Below are 18,478 nucleotides of genomic sequence, written 5' to 3'. Positions count from 1 at the left end.
TTTTCCTTCCATCGTCCTGGGCAAATCAGCTTTGGCATAAAGTTGGAAAGCCCTCCGTTACGCCAAGGCCTAGCAGTGAGGCAACCCTCCCTCCCTCTGCTGTCCCTCAAGTGTGCCCTTGGGGAGAGGCCTCACCATCCTCCGCCCTGGTCCCAGCACTACTGGGATGCTGCCTGTCGCCCCCTCAACTCTGTCCTCACGCTGACCCGGCTCTAAGTTGGAGGGGGTCCTCCACATGGGTGCCACCTGGGCAGCCAAAGCCAACATCAAGGCCCCTCCCAGGCCTCCTCTGCAACTCACTCACCAAGTCTCGCTTTTCCCAGCCACCCTGCACCCCCGCAGTCACAGGCACTGGAGAGAAGTTCATCATTTTTAGACTCAAGGAATTAACAGGGGCAGATGCAGACTATGCCAGGCCCAGGGTTTTGTGGCTCCTGGGGGCAGGCCCAGCTACAGCAAATACAAAGGGACATGGGGAGGGGCAGTTAGCAGATTTGGTCTTGAATTTAGGGGGGTGGAAAAGTGATGATTCTTGGGGCTTGTGAATGAGGAGCAGCAGGAATGAGGGGGGCCTGGGTGGGCCCAGAGGGGCAGCCTCCTACCCCTGGGGAAGGGAAATGAGGCCCCTCTCCTCAGTGCTGAGGACAAGGCACTTGACTCAGTCTCCTGCCCCGCCCCCACCCATGGAAGAGATGAGGGCCACCCCGTCCTTTTCAAGAGCCCAGAGGCTGGTCCCGGTTGAGCCTCTGGCAGAAGCTTTTGCCAAACTCGTAAGTGCTGATCATGATAGCACAGGAAGGAGCGGCCTTGATGATCCTCGGGAGGAAGCCTGCAGTGGGAGGGGGAGGCTGGGGTCAGGGGTCAGGGTTCCAGGAGGCCCCAAGCCCGCCAGGGCACGGACACACACAGACACTCACCTGCAAAGAGTCCCCTGGTGCCTGACTCCGCACAGATCTTCCGCAGCAGCAGCCAGGTGGAGTCTGCGTGAGGGGGTGTCACTGCAAAGGCAAGACATGGCCCCCCGTAAGATCCCACTTGGACCCCTGCCCGCCCCCCCACCAGCCAGGCCCCTCACCTCTCACAGCCTCCACCGCTCCCAGTGCAACCTGGCGCTGAGTCTTCACCACGTCAAAGGGCAGAGTCAGGATAGCGGCCACCTGGTAGGGTGGGGAGAGGGCTGTCTCCACTCCACGACCCCCGTCCCTCAGGTCCAGCTAGAGTCTGCCAGCCTCAGCTACAGCTTCACTTGGTGGGGGGGGGTGCTCCTTGACAGTCAGCCCGTGCAACACAATGCGAGGACTCTTCTCTGGAGCATTTCCAACAACCCTCAGGCCCCCAAGGACACCTCTGCTAGCCTCACCCTCAACCTGGTCAACTCACCGTCCCTGAGATGCCGCCAGCCACAAAGCTGACACCCACAGATGTCTGATCTTTTGACCTGGATCCACTCAGCCAGCTCTTCACCAGCTCATAGTTGAACCAGTACAGGGCTTGGGGGCACAGGAGTACACTCATTAGAGATGGGGAGGGCAGTGGGTGGTCCCCAGACCTCCCATCTTCCACTGACCTACAGCACAACCACTCCCTTCCAGTAATGAGGCCTGCCTGCTCTCTAACAGTTTCTCTAACAGGTCCTCTGCAGGACTTATCTCCTGAAAACCTAGGTGAATACCCTGCTGGCTGGACCTGTTTCACTGACGAGATAGTCAAGGCTCAGAGAAGTTAACTGACTTTAACATCACCAGTAGCAAGGGTGGGACTTGGCTACAGACCTCTTGTGTGTCATCCAAGGGCTCCCTTACCCCACTCCCTGCACCTCTGGTGCTTACCTGAGAAGGGCACATCACGAAGGGCAGTGGGACCCCAGCCAAGCCACAGTGAGCGCCAGCCGCCCTGAGCCACAGCAGCTTGGACACAGGCACCCAGCTCCCGGTATGAGACATGCTGAGCCTGCAACTTTGTTCGTACCAGCTCCAGGGGACTGATGATAGTCACGGTGCCCACTGAGGGGAACAGTGGGGAGGGGTCAGCTCACAGGTCCCAATGGCAACCCACCCCAGGGTATGGGGGCCCAAGACTCCCCCCACCCCTAAGCTGGCAGAGGTTGGAGCTGGCAGCCAGCTCCCAGCTGGGCTCAGGCACAGGTGGGGTCAGAGAGAGATCAAGGGCCGAATGCCATGCTCACAGCGGGCCAGTGCGCCAGCCACCATGGGTGCGTAGAGGTCAGAGGTCAGGGCTCGACCACAAAGGAAGGCCTTGAGTTGGTCATAGGCAGTGAAGTAGATTGCAGTGGCTGGGACAGTCATCACCCTGAGAGTATGAACAGAGGTTAGCTAGGACTCCCAAAGATTGCCGAACCTCCCAGGCCTCCACAGCCCCCCCTGCCAGCCAGCCAACAGGGCAGCAAGGGATCAGCGGGGTACTGGGGGAAGACAATATGCAAGACTGGGGTACTCACAGGGTGGCTGGGAGGCCGCTCCACAGGGTCCTGATGCCCTCGTGTCTCACAATCTTCACAAAAGCATCCTGGCCAAACAGATACGGGCCCAGGAGGAGAAAAGATGAACATGAACAAGGCTGGACACTAGGCTGATGCCATCACCTCTCCTCACAGCCCTGGGTCCTGCCGAGAAGCAGCAGCCCCTGAGGCCTCCACAAAAGCAATTCTACATTTTGCTTCAGGTGGACTCCTATTCACCCTTCAGAACCTCATAAAAGCACCACCTCCTCAGGGAAACCCTTCGCAAACAGATATGACCACCCTTACAGGTTTGTTACCACCCATTCTTCCCTGGGTCGGCTGCCCAGCTAATCTGAATCCCTCAGAAGTGCCTACAGACTCAGCTGAAGGCACAGCTGCTGCTCACCATGGTGCCAGTGAAGCGAGTGGGGTCCTGAAACCAGGTGGTACAGCGGGTACCATTTGGGCACAGGTACAGGGGCTCCAGAACACCATTGCAGTACAGGAGACACTTCCCTGTAGATTGGAGAGAGGAGGGCACTGGGAAAGGGGAGGAGCATTAGTATGACAAGGTCCCGGAACTTTGCAGGGAACAGGTGAGCTCCCATCCCTGGAGGGCCAGCAGAGGCTGGGGTCCCTGGGTAGACATTCTTGTGCAGGACAAAGAGCCAGCTGCTATGACCTGAAGGTGTGTGCTAGTCGGTGGCTGTAGGGCCCACAGGTGCTCTGGCAAGACTGGGACACTCCCTTCCCCGGACCCTCCCAGGGTCCCTGGGGCTTGGGGCACTCACATTTGGCGAAGGAGAGGCTCCAGAGTCTGGAGAGAGGAATCAGCTCTAAAATACAAGGCAGCCCCTCAGGTCAGGAGAGCCCCCCCTGCCCCAGGGACCCCACCTCTGGGAGACCGTTGTTTTGCCCAGGAACCACCCCCTACTGGCTCCAGGGTCCGGCACTTACCGCTGGCCACCGGGGGGCGCTGGGACTGCAGGCGGACCTTCACCACATCCAGGGGTGTCACTGGGGGAGGAGGGCAGGTCTGACGGCTCCTTCCAGGACCCCAGCCAACCCCTCCTCCAGAACCAAGTCACCTTCGATCTCTGGTCTGCCCCAGTCCCCAGCTGCCCCCGCCCCACCTCCCCAGTTCTTACTGAAGAGAGAGGTGACCACAGCCCCAGCGCCTGAGGCCACCATTTGCTGGAGGGGGCTAATGCCCCCCGGGTCCTGGTCAGCCATTTTGTAGCTTCAATTCTGAAAAACAAACCTCAGTCAACTGGAACGACAACTCACACAACGGGAGTCGGCGGGCCGGCGACAAATGAGGCGGGGACACTCTGGGACTTGACCGACCCTCACCCCATCCACTCACCGAGTCTGAGCTAAGCGATCCTCACAACCTTTCAAAGCGGCTACTGTCGGCTCCGCTTTGCCAACGGGGAAACAGAGGCTCAGAGAGGGGCGGTGCCCTCCCGAGACCACCCCGGGAGCAGTTAGGAGGGAAGCTGGGGTGGTCGCCCATCGATGAACGGGCAGTAACGGCCCGCTGCCTCCCCTCACCCGCGCCACACAGGCTCACTAGGAACCTCCTCAGGGCAGGCGCCCGGTTTGGCCCCGGGGGCCCAAAGATCAAACGTCTAAGCCGCCGCCTGCGCCCCCCACTCCGGCAGCAGCCCCGAGGAGGGCACAGCGAGCCCCACTCACCGGGCGGGGAGAGAGGGGGCCGGGCAGGGAGGGAGACGCGTAAAGAAAGCAGATGGCGGCAAAGGGTCGGTCGGCGTTCTCGGGACGGCAGGCTGGGGTCCCGGCCCGCCCCGCATCCCTCCTCCCGAGGCCGGAGGCGCCAGGCCCCGGGCCTGGACGGGAAGGACCGTCTCCCTGCTCTCTCACCAAAATACAGGCCGAGGGCTGGGCCGAGAGGGCGGGAAGAAGGGACGGGGAGGCAGGATCTCCCCTAGCCGTTCGGCGACCCTCCCTGCTCCGCCCCGCGCGCACCGGGCGCCCGGTGAGGCCGACTAGGTGGGCCCGACGGCCCGCGACCCGGGGCCCCTAGCCCAGCCCCGGCCCAGGTTCCCCGGGAGCCCCAGAGACCCGACTCCGGCCTCCGCCCCCAGCCGGGCGCCCAGCCGCGGCCCCGCCCCGCCCACCTGGCTCTAGGCCGGCGCTGGCGCAGCCCGGTGCCCGGGGCCGGGCGGGCCCATAGCGGCTCCGCGGCCGGTGCAGGCTCCGCGCGCGCCCGCCTCGCAGCGAGGCCGACTCCGCAGGCTGCCGAGGCCGCCCCGCCCCCGGGACCGCGCCGCGAGGCCCCGCCCCCCGCGGGCCGACCGGCCGCAAGCCCGGAGTGACGCCGGCCCCGCCCACTCGCCGCCTCCTTCCGGACCGCCCCGCGCCTCAACCGGCCGTTCGCCCCGAACTCGCGCTGCCGGTGCCCCGCCGGGCTTGTGCGCCGAGGTCGCTCGTCTCCGCGTGGCGCGTGAGCTAGCGACAGCACCGCATTTGACAGCGTGCTGTCACAACACCCCCTCCCCCCCCCAGCTCCCCGGCGTCCCGGCGCTCCCACTAACTTTGCAGACCAGCGCGGGTAACGCAGTCTCGACCTCTTCCTCAGTGTCCTCGTCTGCGTGGCGGCGGGGGTTTGGATCAGCCCTTCCTGGGCCGCGGGACGATCAGATAGTGATGGCAAACACTAACCCGCCGGGCTCCTTGCTCAGGTTTCACAACTTCGTTCGTGGCGACCGTATCAAACAGGAATTAGCATCACCCCCATTTTGCGGATAGTCAGCTTGACGCGCAGCTCCAAAACCACGTGACAAATTGCAGGGTACCGTGCGGGTGTGGGCAGTGGAGTTAGATGAGCGGTAACCCGGCTAGGCAGGCTGGATGGAGAGAAAAGGCTGGCCCGGGAGTCGGGAGACCCAGGTCCAATCGGGCTCCACGTGGGCTCCGTCCCACCGCTGCTGCGTGACCTTGGGTGACTTACTATACCGCTCTAGCCCTCGGATTCCTCCTTCGCTCAGTGGGAGGACTGAGTAGGGGAGAAGGGGACCGACATTTTCGTGTTGGTTATGCTCACATTGTTCTTTCTTCTTACTCTCAAAGCTTTTAGAAGTAGATTATTATTGACCCCATTTTACAGAAGATGAAACTGAGACTCGAAGTTAAGAACCCAGAATTCGAACCGGCCAGGTACTTCTCGCCTGCACCGGGCTGCCTCCCCGGTACAGGTGGGCTTAAATCCTGCGCTGACGTCTCTGATCCCGCTTCTCAAGGAGATACAGCTCTTCCCGGGCCAGTCTCGTACCCAGACCACACCACCTACCTCGCCTTTAAAACTTTCGTGCCGTCTTGACTTTTTGTCCTAACACGGAAAAAAGGACCACAGGGTGCGAGCCTGCGCCTTTAAGAAGGGTAGGCCGTGGCTTTAACATCACAAGCCTCCCCGCCCCTCACGCCCGGAATGGTCGCGGCCGGGCTGGGAGCCGCCCCGCCAGCCGGCGCTCAGCGGGTTAGCACGTGGATGCCAAGGGGCCAACCATCAGCTTTCCCTGAGAAAGGGCTTTGCGGCTCGCCACCGCTGGAAAAGCCCGAATTTGGGGGCGGAGGGAGTGCAATCTTTGACCCCTTGGTTTAAGGGCCCGAGAGAAGGCGCCCTTTGCATTCCCTTCCCATACCAAGCTGAAGTCTGAAATGACACAAAGTCATTTTATAAACTGGTTTTTATAAGTTAAGGAGAGAACCCAGCCTCTATTAAGGTTCTTTAAAGCCTCAAAGTTATGGTTTGCCGAACGACTTCACAGCCAACAGCCAAGAGATTACCCTCCCCATGTTACAGAGGAGGAAACTGAGTTCCTTGTGTGTAATGACTCCTAGCGCGGAGTAGAACCCACACTTCTCCCACGCAATCTCCCATTTTACAAGTGAGAAAACGGAGGCCCCAGAGGTCAAGTTGCACCAAGATCACTCAAACAGAAGAGCCAGAATTCAACCCCCGACCTGCCTGAGTCCAGAGAAGCTCCCACCCCACCCTGTTCTCAACCCGGTGTTCTGCTCCCTGGGGTGACCCGCTCAGCTGCCAAGGTTTCCTCTCTTCAGGCCTCAGGCCCCAACAACTCCAAGAAACACAGCGTGCGGGGCAGCACTCTTACCGGCCTGGAGATCAGAGGCCTGGGAGGTAGGGCCCTGGCTCCATCCGGCTGCCTCCAGCAGCAGCTGTGGGACGTCTAGCAAGGATCTTCATGCCTCTAAGCCTTAGTTTCCCCATTTATGAAATGAGCTGATGGTGATAATAATGCACCTACTCACAGCAATTGTGGGAGGGTGTAATGACTTAACAGCTGCAAAGTGCTTAGACCCTGTCTGACATGCGGCAAGCACTCAATGACTATTACTATTATTACTATTATTGATTGCCCCCCAGGACCTGTGGCACAGAAAGTTCTGGAAAGGGCCTTTTGAGCAACCAGATTCTAGTCCTACCTCTGTCTCTTGCTGCAGACATAGATAGTAATAACTCCTTACCCCTTCCTCCCTAGACCCAAGATCACACAGTTACAAAGCAGCACAGCCAGGAATCAAACCTGGGGACCTCTGAGCCTCAGTTTCCCCCACAGTGGAATGAGGGGCTTGCACTCTATTTCTGGTTTTCTTCTTGCAATAAGATGCCTTGCAGATTTGTCGCTACACCTCCATTTCCTTATCTGAAAATAAGGACGATGTCACCTGTCCTGCCTTGCTTACAGACTCTTAGCAAAAGTCGCATCTGTGAAAGCCACGTGAAGAGTTGACAAATGGTTATGTGGCCCCTGTCAGGGACCCGGAACTGAGTGGATCATGGGCCTTCCTGCACATGTGAATGCTTTGAGGCTTAAAACCCTGGGGGCCTCTCTGGCATGACCACAGCCCAGTGTGGTGGCAGCTGTCTGGGTGGACGAGAGGGGTGATCTGCGGCAACGAGGCACTGCGAAGCTGGCAGGGGCAGCTCGCAAGGATGATCATGGCGGCTGCAGGTGGAGCCAGACCCTGAGATGCCCATGAAGCTCCGGAGCCCCGGCTGGACGCGCCTGCCCAGAGGAGCTGCCTGGAGGCCTGAGGAGGAGGCGGCCACTGTCCTGGCTGACTCAGCTGAAGTTCACACCGACCACACACCCACTGGCCACTCCAGAGGCAGCATGTGGCCCCCTGTGGCCTCATGTTTCCGTCCTCATCAGATGGAAAGACAGAAACTCCTCCTTTCAACTGTAAAAGCGGAGAAAATAGTACCAGCCACCAGGGGTGTCGTGGAGACTGACGGACAAGTCCTTGCCTGGCACCGGGGGAGCGGCATAAACAGAAGGTAGTTTATTGTGAGGCTGAATTCTTCCAGGGCAAGCCCTGGGACGGGGGCAATGTCCCCTCCAGCCTGCACCCTCAGGGCCTAGGAAGACATTTATGGGGCTGAAGTAGGGCTCAGGTCCCTCCTGTGCACCCCACCAGCACCTGTGAGTTCAGGGCCAGCACTGTCCCCACCTAGAGCTGCCTTCCTGGAGGTAGGACCCAGGGGTGCAAGACCACTGAGCGCAGAGGAGAAACCCAAACTCCTGGCCCAAAGCTAAAGGCCAAGTCAGGTCTTTGATTGGACCCCGAGGGCGGGGAGGGGAGGGAGGCTATAGAGAACTTTATTGGGACAGCTGGAGAAAACCGAATTAGGGCTGCCCGTAATTAATTATTACTTTATCCATGTTAATTTCTTGAGTGTGATAACTATGCTGTGGTTTTGTAGGAGAATATTCTTGTTCTTAGGAAATGCACGCTGAAGTGTTTAGGGGTGAATGTCTGTAACTTAGTCTCAAATGGTTCAGTAGAAATAGATAAAGTCAATGTAGCGAAATGTGAGCAACTGCTGACTCAAAGGAAGTTACATGGGTGCTCACTGTACTCTTCTTGCCATTTTTTCTAAAGTTTTTAAAGTTTTCAAAATAAAAAGTTGGTGGGGAAAGGGATTTTGTTCTCTGAAATACGTATGCGTTACTTACAGAATCAGAAAGCAATGAAGCTGTCTTTTTGAGAAGGTTAAAAAATAAATGTAATAGCCAGGATCAGCCCACCTGGGCAAAAGCCTCTGGACCCTCCCCAGGGCCTGAGAAGGTGGGTTGGTGAGTTTCTGGACACCCAAGGCTTCCTGGGGGCAACCTGGGTGTGGTCTGAGGAGGTGGCCCCCAGAGGGGAAGGATCCTGGCTAAGACCTTCCAGAATTGCCTCCTCACGCCCCTCCAGCCTGATTCGCAGAGCTCTGGGGACAGGCTTTCTCCTGCTCTGCTGGGGGCATGTGGATTAATCTACCTCCGTGGAAGGCAGTTTGGGGCCATAACTATCAAAATTCTAAATGCTGAAACCCTGTGACCCAACCAGCCTACTTCTAAGAAATCCTCCTCTGATCGGTTTGCACGTGCAAAATGACACACTAACTTGGCCTTCAGAATGCCATCAAAAGGGAATTGCATGACAGTACCTCCATATGACGAACTCCATATGACGAGCACCACGCAGCCTGAAAGGGATGCAGAGCCACATCGCGCTGTAGAACAATCTCAAAGACAGAGTTCAGTTAAAAAGCCGGTCGCTGGAGAATGTGCGGGGCAGCTGTTCTCGACCGGAGCGCTAGCGCTCTCTAGGGGACATTTTGGAAATTTATGAGGCCGTTTGTGGTTGTCACGAGATTGGGGCCCTGGCATTTGACGCTCAAAGTGTAGGACAGTCTGACACAACAAGGAATTGTCCTGTATGTCTATCAACTTTCCTCTGTCTTTCTGGATAACCACATACATAAGAAACCTGTTCATAACTATCTGACCTGGAAGCCAGCTCTATTTCACCCACATTTTTTTTGAATGGTTTTAAAATATATTGTATTTTCCAGGAATAAAACTACCATGTAATCCTAGGAAAATTTGGCTTTGTCTCCGTTAGAACTTTACCAGGGATCATTCACCGTTTCAGAAAATCTCCTCTTGGTGGCCGCCTGGCTGGTGCAAGCTGAGTTGCTGACACCACACTTAGCGCGGCGTCTGCATTTACGGTTCTCCGTCACCAGTGATTCGCGTCACCATCTGCGCCCTTCTGCTCTGTTGTGGAGTCGAGCCTGAGCTCTCACATACGGAAACATGTACTATTTTTATTATAAATTACTTTCCTCTTATTTTCCTCTATATTATAGTTTGAACTTTATACAAATTTCTAAAAACATTGTGCATAGGAAAATTATATTATCTATGAATTTCGTTTCTGAAAATTTATTAAAGGAGAGTTACAAAAGATACAAAGTCACCAAAAGCAGACTTTGGATCTGTTTCTGTTGAGAACCTCAGAAAGGCCCACGAGCTCACCAAGCACCGTCTGGTCCCAAGTGGTGTCATTGCCTTCCGGGGGCTGCAAGTTCTGCTTCTTGGTGTGACCAAGGCTGCTTGGAGTATGTCGGCCACCAGACCAGCATGGCCACGCCAGGGCTGAGCCTGGGTCTCAGTGACCCAAACAGCGGAGGAGCTGTCCTAGCCGGGCCTGGACGGAAGGCCTGGCTTGTGTGTGTGTCTCGCTCTTTCTTTCTTTTTTTTCTTTTTTTTGGGGGATTTATTGAGCCTTTCTCTCTCTCTTTTTTAAAATTTTTGAGTGTTCGTTGTGCCCGAAATACTGTTGTAGGTCCTGGGATACAGCAGGGGACAAGCCACGTAAGGTCCCTGCTCACGTGTTCTAGTTCAGGAGATACAAACAAGCAAGGAAATAACTAAGACAATTGCAGACAGCGAGGACATCTGTGAGGGCATTAAAACAGGTCATGTGGTAGAGAGGGCCTGAGATGTCCTAGAAAAAGGGACAACCTGGGGGTCAGGGAACGTTGATGCAGATTAACCCATGATGATGGCCAAGGGAGGGCAGAGCAGGCTGGGATGACAGGAAGTGCTGAGATGGGGGGGCCAGGATGTCACAGTAACTTACACAGAAGGAATATTGTGATGGTTACAAACACACCCTCTGGCCAGACCTGGATTCACTTTCCGACTTCAGCCTTTCCCCACTGCATGACCTCAGTGAAGTTGCTTAACCTCTCTGCGTCTTACTTCTTTCATTGTGAGACGGGAGAATAATTGTACCTACCTCTCAAGGTTGTGTTAAAGATTAAAGGAGAGCTTAGTACGGAACCTGGCCCAATTCAAATCTCAATAATCATTAACAGGACTCACCTTTTAAAACACCAAAATCAACTCTACCAGCGACCATCCTAACATAGGAGATTGAATTAAAGTCCCCTGAAGTGCATGAGTACGGATTTCTCCGCTAACTTGTTGAGGGAACTTGTCTCTTTTCTGGGCCTCAGTTTCTTCATCTTTAAAACGGAAAGATTAATCGTCCTGGCCCTGCTTCCCTCGTGGGACTGTGGAGAGGTTTAGACTAAAACAGATGAGCTGGGTGAAGGAAGCCTGTGACAGGAAAGGGCGCCCCGGGGGCAGGTCCTTCCCTCCTTGCCGCCCTCCTTGCAGCTGCCTCCTCTCTGCTCTTCCTCCGGCTCCTGGAGATGACTCGGGCCTGACCTTTCTGAGCTGTCTGGGGAGGGTGGTTTCCTCACCTAGGCCCTGGCCCAGTGCTTCAGAGACAGATCATCAGATTAACAAGAGGAGCCCCTCTGAGGTCCCTCCCATTTTTAATGTGCCAGTTTACAAGGTCTCTTCACATCCATCACCCCATTTGAACCTCACGTGACTGTGTAGAGGGCACATGGGGGTTACTGTGAACCCATTTTACAGAGGAGGAAACTGAATCTCAGAGGAGTTAGGTGACCTGTCCAAGTGACTTGGGGCAGGCATCTCCTGACCCCCAGGGGGCCTCCCTGGAGAAGGGCCAGGGGAGCTCAGGCGGGCTGGAAGGGCTGGGAGGGAGGATCGGGCTGAGCTGCTCTCAGCATCCAGTGGAGCCTGGTGTTGCGGGCAAAAGCTCTGGGGTCTGACCGATGTGGGCTCAGACACTGGCACCACCACTTAGTAGCCGGGTGACCCTGGCTAAGCTCCTTACTGTCTCACCTCTGGGAGTGGAGATAACACTCTGCAGCGTTGCTATAAGAACTCAGGGATGCGGGAGGAGCAGGCATGCCAAACGCCTCCTGGTTCTTCTCTCCACTCCCCCCACCCCCAGCTCTCTAAGCTTGTCATCCTCCCAGAATCAACAGTGCCCACAACCGAAGCTGTCCTTTCATTTCCACAACGCAACCTGTCCACGTGCTGGCCGTGACAAAAGCTGGGCCCTGACTCCTGGGGTCCACCAGCAGGGCAGCAACGACTCAGGGCACAGCTGCCCCCAGGGGATTCTCAAGCAGAAAAAGGCACAGGGTGGGGGAGGGTATTTCCTGTCCCCATGGGGAGGCGTGACACAGGGCGGACCACCAATGGCGTCCAGCACCCCCCAAGCCTTCCGGGGAATGGACAGGGTGTCCTCAGATGTGGGCATAGGGCCCACAGCCCAGAGGAGCTTGGCAAGCGTTTCAGGGCCCGAGCCCCTGTCTTGGGTTTGGCTGGATTTTTTTTCACTATAATGGGGTCAGATTTTATATCATTGATTTTTCAAAGTTTAATAGGAAGATGAATTCCTTAGTTTTTGGTTCTCAAAATTCTTTCAAACATAGGAGCGATGGAGAAGAAAAGGACAGTTTCTTGAGGAACAACTCCGTCCGGCCTGGCACTTTACAGTTGTTAGCACATTCAATCCTCCCAAATGCCCTGGTGGGTAATTACAATTACTCCGTTTCACAGATGAAGGCATTTAGGGTCAAAGAAATAAGCCCAAGTCACCCAGCTTGGCAGAGTTGGCATTTGAGGTCAGCAGGCAACGATGAGGTCCCGCTGCCCGGATCCCAGCCCATTGCCCAGGTCTCTGGGAAAAGCTGACTTCTATCCTCTGGCAGCTGCCACCTGCCTGTCCCAGAGGCCACTCTGGCTTCCTGGAGACTCGCTGGGGTCAGTCCTTGCCCCCACCAGGAAGTTCTTCTCCAGATCACCTCACTGCTCTCAGAATATAAGAAACTGAAACTTAACTGTGAATGTTTCCTGCTTCTCTTGTAGGAGGCAGATCCTGGCTCCTCCCACATCTGGATGGAGGGAGAGAAGTCAAGCAGGGCCACCCCTCCTGGCGTCTCCCCTACCCCTACAGCATCGCTTAGGGATTGAGTCTTCTGCCACCGCTGCCCTTGTCTGGCCGAGGGAAGCTGATGGTTTCAGTCGGAGGGGTGCCCTGCACAGGAGTCTGAAATGGACTGGGTGCAAACTGCCCCAGGTGGACAGAGTTCTGGACACTGGGCCAGCAGGACAGGATGGGGTACAGCCACTTGGGGGATCCAGCTGGGTTTCTGGGAGGAGAGACCTGTGGGCCAGCACTAGGGAGGAGAGGGTGAGGTGGGCCAATAGCCAGGTGGGCAATCTCTCAAGCGAAGGATGGTGGTTGGGGGGCACTGGGAGGGCCCAAGGGGAGGACTCGCCACAACTGTGGCAGCTTTCTTAACTGAGCCTGTACCTGGCTCAGCCCCTGTGCTGAGGGCTGCTCAGGCATGACCTCATTCCATGGAGGTAAGAGGCTCATTGTTTCCCCAACAGACAGACCAGGATGCAGAGGCAGAGAGGTTAAGTCAAGTTGCACAGCTCCTTTGTAAGAGGAAGAGTGACCGGAGAGGAGGTCCTTGCTGAGCGCCAGGTTCCTCACTGCATAAAAAGCAGGCCGAGAGCCAGCCCTGACGGCCTAGCGGTTAAGTTCAGCATGCTCCGCTTTGGCAGCCAGGTTTGGTTCCCAGGCACGGAACCACACCACCCGTCTGCCAGTAGCCATGCTGTGGCAGGGGCTCACACAGAAGAACTAGAAGGACTTACAACTAGAATACACAACTATGTACTGAGACTTAGGGGAGAGAAAAAAAAAGAGAGAGAGAGGAAGATTGGCAGCAGATATTAGCCCAGGGTGAATCTTTACCAGCAAAAAAAAAAAAAGGGGTTGAGCTAGATGAGGGGTTCTCAGACCTGCACGTCAGGCCATCTGCAGCTGCAAAATCTCCCCGGGTGATTCCAACAGGGCAGCTGGGGCCGAGAACTCCAGGCCAGAGGATCCCTGAAGGCCACTCCAGCCAGGGCCTCTGCACAGCCAAGCCCTCGGCTCCCCTCCTAAGCTTCTACTACCTCACTCCCCCTTTCCCATTCTCCCCCCCTCTCCTCCACCACCACCCTGTGTCCTGCACCCCACAGCTGATGTAAAGACACCATTCAGCATCACTCTACCTGCACAGAGAAGTGGTTCTGTGGCCAGGTGGAGCAGCGGCAGCTCACTGTACACTCTGGGGCTCCCCGCTGCCAGGGAGCAGGGCGCTGCTCTCCTGCTGCCCAGATGAGCACATCAAGGCCAAAGGCGAATGGAGAACTCACATATGCACATTAATGTAGAAATGCAAGGAAGCTCACAGAAGAAACTGTGAAAGGGTCTGAAAATGGACATCTGGGGTAGGAAAAGAGAGGACAAGGGTGTTGCTTTGTGTTATAATTTGACTAAAACTTATTTGCATGTTACACTTTGTTAAAAATAGAAATTGATTGAAAAGCAACAGCAGGGGAAGTAACCTGCCCACCGACACTGGGCAAGTTCCTGGCCTCAACTGGCACAGGAACCCAGGTCTCCTGACTTGGTCCAGTACCTCTGTTGCAGGATATCCTGCCACAGCCTCTGGCCTGGGCACCGGCCTGTTCCCCACTCCCCTCCCCCACAGCCACCCGGCCGGCCTGGAGCCCCACGAGACACAGGCTCAGGGTCAGGTGCCTGATGAGAGGGCAGGCACTTCAGGAACTGGGGCAACAATTGAAGGAACTTGGCTCACTTCAAGGTGACTCAGGCAGGAAGGGGAAGGAGTAGGTGTGCGTGAGGGTGAGGCTGCTTCTGTGCCCTCACTCCAACCTCAGTCTTCAGGGCAGCCAGATTTAGCAAATAAAAATACAATATTCTCAGTTAAATTTGAATTTCAGATAAACAATGAAAAACTTCCAAGTATAAGTATGTCTCAGACATTGCATGGGACATACTTATACTAAAAAAAAAAATTCATTTTTAATCTGAAATTCAAATTTAACCGGGCATCCTATGTTTCACCTGGCAATGCAAGATCCTGTGGGGAGAAGGCCTCTGCCCTGGGGCAGCTGTGACTCTTCTGCCGGGCAGAACAGTAACTCTGAATGAAGAAAACCCTGATGGGGGGATTGGAAGAAACAGGGAGAGGCTGAGACAAGTGCAAGGAGGGAGCGAGAAGGGAGCTGCCCATCCCTTTATCCAGACCATCACCTCTGAAAGCAGCCCTGGGGCCAACATGGAGAAACCTGTCAGCCAGAGGGACATATCCAGGGGCCTCTCCATGCCAGACTCCCCAGTGGGACCTCCTGTCACTTGTGGTGCCTCAATCCAGCACAAGCCTGTATCTGAGGTCCAGTCCAGCTGGGGCTGCAGCAGGAATAGAAATTAAGCAGGAAGAACATATTGATAACTTCTTAAGCAAGGAGGGGGGCAGGGGAAAGGCAGAAGCCACAAAGGAAAAAATTGATTGCTAGATTTCCGATGACATAACAACACAGCTTCTGACCACAAAAGATACCATACATGAAGATAAAAGACAAGTGACAGATTGGGAGGAGATGTCGGCACCATATGTAATATCCAGAATATACAGAAAGCTCTTACCATTCAACAAGAAAAAGACAAACACTGTAGAAAAATGAACAAAGGATAATGTGATGGCTAGTTTTATGTGTCAACTTGGAGGGTGTTTTTGGATGAGATTAACATTTAAATCAGTGAATTTTGGCTAAAGCAAATTGCTCTCCATAATGTGGGTGGGCCTTATTCAATCAGCTGAACGCCTGAATAGAATAAACAGACTTGCCTCTCCAAGCAAGAGCCAATTCTCCAGCAACCACCTTTAGACTTTATCTGCACCACCAGCTCTCCTGAGTCTCCAGCCTGCTGGCCCACACTGTAGATTTTGAATTTGCCAGCTTAAATAATCCCGTGACTCAATTCTTTTTAATAATCTCTTTCTATATACACATCAATTGGTCCTGTTTCTCTGAAGAACCCTGATTAAGACGGATAAAATAGGCAATTCACAGAAGAGATACACATGCAAAATAAGCATAGGCAAAAATGCTCAGCTTTCCTAGAGATCAAGGAAATGCAGATGAAACAGCCATGAAATATCTTCTGTCATTAGATAGGCAAAAAAATTTTTAATTGGCATATCCAATGTTGGTGAGTGTATGGGAAATAAGTTTCCCAAATACTGTGACTGGGCGTGTAAACTAGGAAAATTTTAAGACAATTCAGCGTTAACATTTCAAATGTGCATACCCTTTACCCAGCAATGTTACTTTTAGGAATTTAACTCCCACAAGTACACTCAGAGACATGTTCACAAATATTCATTGTATAATTATTTGTAACTGCAAAAAATTGGAAACACATCAAAGTCCTTTAAATGAGACTGGTTAAGTAAACTGTGTAACATCTATAGCGTGGAATGCTTGGCAACGGTCAAGAAGAAATGGATAAATAAATGAAAAGAGATCCCATGTTCATGGATAGGAAGACTGACTATTGTTAAGATGGCAATACACCCCAAATTGATCTACAGATTCAGGGCATTCCCTATCAAAATGTCAGCTGTCTTCTTTGCAGAAACTCATCCTAAAATTCACACAGAAATTCGAGAGACCCAGAATAGCCAAAATGATCTTGAAAAAGAAGTTGGAGGACTCCCACTTCTCCCAATTTCAAAACATGCTACACAGCTATAGCAATCAAGATAGCGTGGTACTGGCATTAGGGCAGACATACAGATCAATGGAATAGAACTGAGAGTCCAGAAATAAATCCTCACATTTACAGTCAATTGATTTGACCAAAATTAAAAACCACAAGGCCTGGCCGAAGCGGGCTGGGGGGTGTTCAGGGAATGGGAAATATGTGGATGAACTCTTTGATATCAAATCTCTCTGTGACTCTGGAAATTTGCTTCGTTTCAGTTTTTCCTATTCACAAAATGGTACTCCCTCCTTGAAAGGAAAAAGCAGAGAGCGAGAGATTCCTGAATTGGAGGCTTTAAGGACAACACTCCTCAAGGAGTGTCTCTTGAGGAATGTGGGGGATGTTCTGCAGCCCTCAGGGGAGCTGGACCCTCTCCATTGAAGAGGAGATTCACTGCATCCATTGTGACAAGCTGTTTAGTAAATGTATTTCCCATTTCCTTGCCATGGTAGTCAGAGTAACTGCACATGATTCAAATGTTTCTGAATGCTCAGGCTCATACCTTGACTATTAACTACTGTCCTCTAAGAGTGAAGTCAGTGAGGCCCATTTAGTCATCCAGAACTGTGGCCCCTACACTCAAAGTTCCCAGGATGTTGGGATTCTAAGCTCTTCAGTCTGCTTTTTGCAATTTTTCCTATTAAATGTTTTAATCCTTGCTAAACTCAAAGTGACTTCTTCTAGAAACCTCAACACATACATCTCCTGACTTTTCTATAATCTATTGTTACTGGGAAATCAGATGACAATATTTATTTAAACTTTGAGTTCTTTCATGGAGGAAGTTTCTGATCCTTTAGAGAGGGTTTCTCAACCTCAGCACCACTGACATTTTGGGCAGAATAATCTTTGTGGTGGGGCCTGTCCTGTGCACTGTAGGATGTTTAGCAGCATCCCTGGCCTCTGCCCATTAGATGCACCTCCCCTGAGTTGTGACAACCCAGAATGTCTCCACACACTGCCGAATGCCTCTGAGGGGCAAATCACCCCTTTAAGGATTTTGTGATGCTTGTTTCAGTCACTCGAGTTTTTTTTCTTTTTCTGTGTGTATTTTTCTTGGTTCTGTGTAGTTGTGATTAATAGGTTCATTCATTGATCTGACTAATATTTTATGAAAATCGTGTGTGTGTGTGTGCGCACGCGCACGTGCACTTTGTCAATAGAAGCGTAAACTATATCCCCTTGCTTCAGGATACACAGGAAAGAAAATATGTCCAAACGCCGCCGGCAGGCAGAATAGTGCTGATTCTCAACAGGAGCCTTATCCACTCTCTGGACCCTCTCAAACCCCAGGCTGAGCATCGCTGTCACACAATTGCTCAGCCCTGCCACTTCTTCCCTACCCAGACTCCCACCACCCCCGAGGTTGGCTGTTGCTCCCTACCCGAGCCTGACCCTCAGCTCAGGCTCTCTGCTTAGCTTGCAGTGCTCTCATCTACCCTGCATAACCAACACTGCTCTTCCTCCAAGGTCCAGCACCAGGCTTTCTCTGGGCCTCTCCCCTCTCCCAGTGCATCTCCCATCATCTCAGCCTGGGCTAGGCTCTTTGGCACTGCGCAGTCTGGTTCCTCTTGCTGGCTAGTCTGTTCTGAGTGGTGCATTTTCTCTCCTCACTCGCAGTGTCAATTCCTGGAAGGCAGGGCCAACGGAAACTAGGAAGCCACTTCCACTATGCAACGACCCCACCCCACCTTATGCCAGGCACCCAGCAGCTCAAGTCCACTACATTGAACTTGGCATTCGGTCCCTGCCGAAGGCTGCCCTTCCCCTCTGGTTTCCTAACGCTCTTCCCAGTACCCCCCTGTGCAGCCGCTTCTCCAGCCTCTCCCCTCTTGCCAGTTAAAATCCTCCCAGACTCAGTTCAAAACGTTGCCTCCGAGGTGGAATTAAACCTCTTCCTCCCACTTAAGCCAACCTGCCATCTCTTCCCTATAAACATCCACAGCACTTGGCACACGACCCTGTGCCTTAAATTAGATTTAATCTGAGCCTGTCTCCCCTTCCCATCCACCCAGCCCCGCTGCGAGCACCTCGAGGAAAGCGCCCGAGGGTTGCCCTCTCAACTCTCCTTTAACCCTCTTTGGGGCCTGGCTGCCCAGCATTTAATCTCCGTTTGTTGAATAGAATAGAAACAGGATGCACAAATGTCCCAAATCCAGAAGCGGACGTCCTGTAAAC

At 53.8% G+C, this 18,478-nt stretch overlaps 1 protein-coding gene across 9 annotated transcripts; it reads right to left on the bottom strand.

The window, feature by feature from the left end:
• Window positions 1-356: 356 nt before the first annotated feature.
• SLC25A39 (solute carrier family 25 member 39) lies at window positions 357-13,958 on the bottom strand. Of its 9 annotated transcripts, none has more exons than XM_070560335.1 (14): window positions 13,738-13,958; window positions 8,943-9,008; window positions 5,020-5,480; window positions 3,610-3,709; window positions 3,419-3,478; window positions 3,253-3,297; window positions 2,868-3,001; window positions 2,459-2,526; window positions 2,186-2,310; window positions 1,830-2,003; window positions 1,381-1,490; window positions 1,076-1,157; window positions 918-998; window positions 357-829 (listed from the first exon to the last, which is right to left on the bottom strand). In XM_070560335.1, exons 4-14 carry the CDS (start codon window positions 3,692-3,694, stop codon window positions 714-716), a joined length of 1,080 nt encoding a protein of 359 aa, XP_070416436.1. In that variant the 5' UTR covers window positions 3,695-3,709; window positions 5,020-5,480; window positions 8,943-9,008; window positions 13,738-13,958; the 3' UTR covers window positions 357-713. The 9 variants fall into 9 exon arrangements, with proteins under 9 accessions (XP_070416436.1, XP_070416441.1, XP_008518824.1 ...); XM_070560340.1 differs by having other exon boundaries at window positions 2,868-2,977; window positions 13,738-13,954; XM_008520602.2 differs by lacking the exon at window positions 13,738-13,958 and having other exon boundaries at window positions 2,868-2,977; window positions 8,943-9,035.
• Between the last annotated feature and the right edge of the window lie 4,520 nt (window positions 13,959-18,478).

This window comes from Equus przewalskii, chromosome 10 (genome assembly GCF_037783145.1).
Source record: "Equus przewalskii isolate Varuska chromosome 10, EquPr2, whole genome shotgun sequence".
In the NCBI taxonomy this organism is placed as follows: Eukaryota; Metazoa; Chordata; class Mammalia; order Perissodactyla; family Equidae; genus Equus; species Equus przewalskii.
The sequence above is the reverse complement of the archived record's forward strand: the minus strand, read 5'-3'. Positions and strand labels throughout refer to the sequence as shown.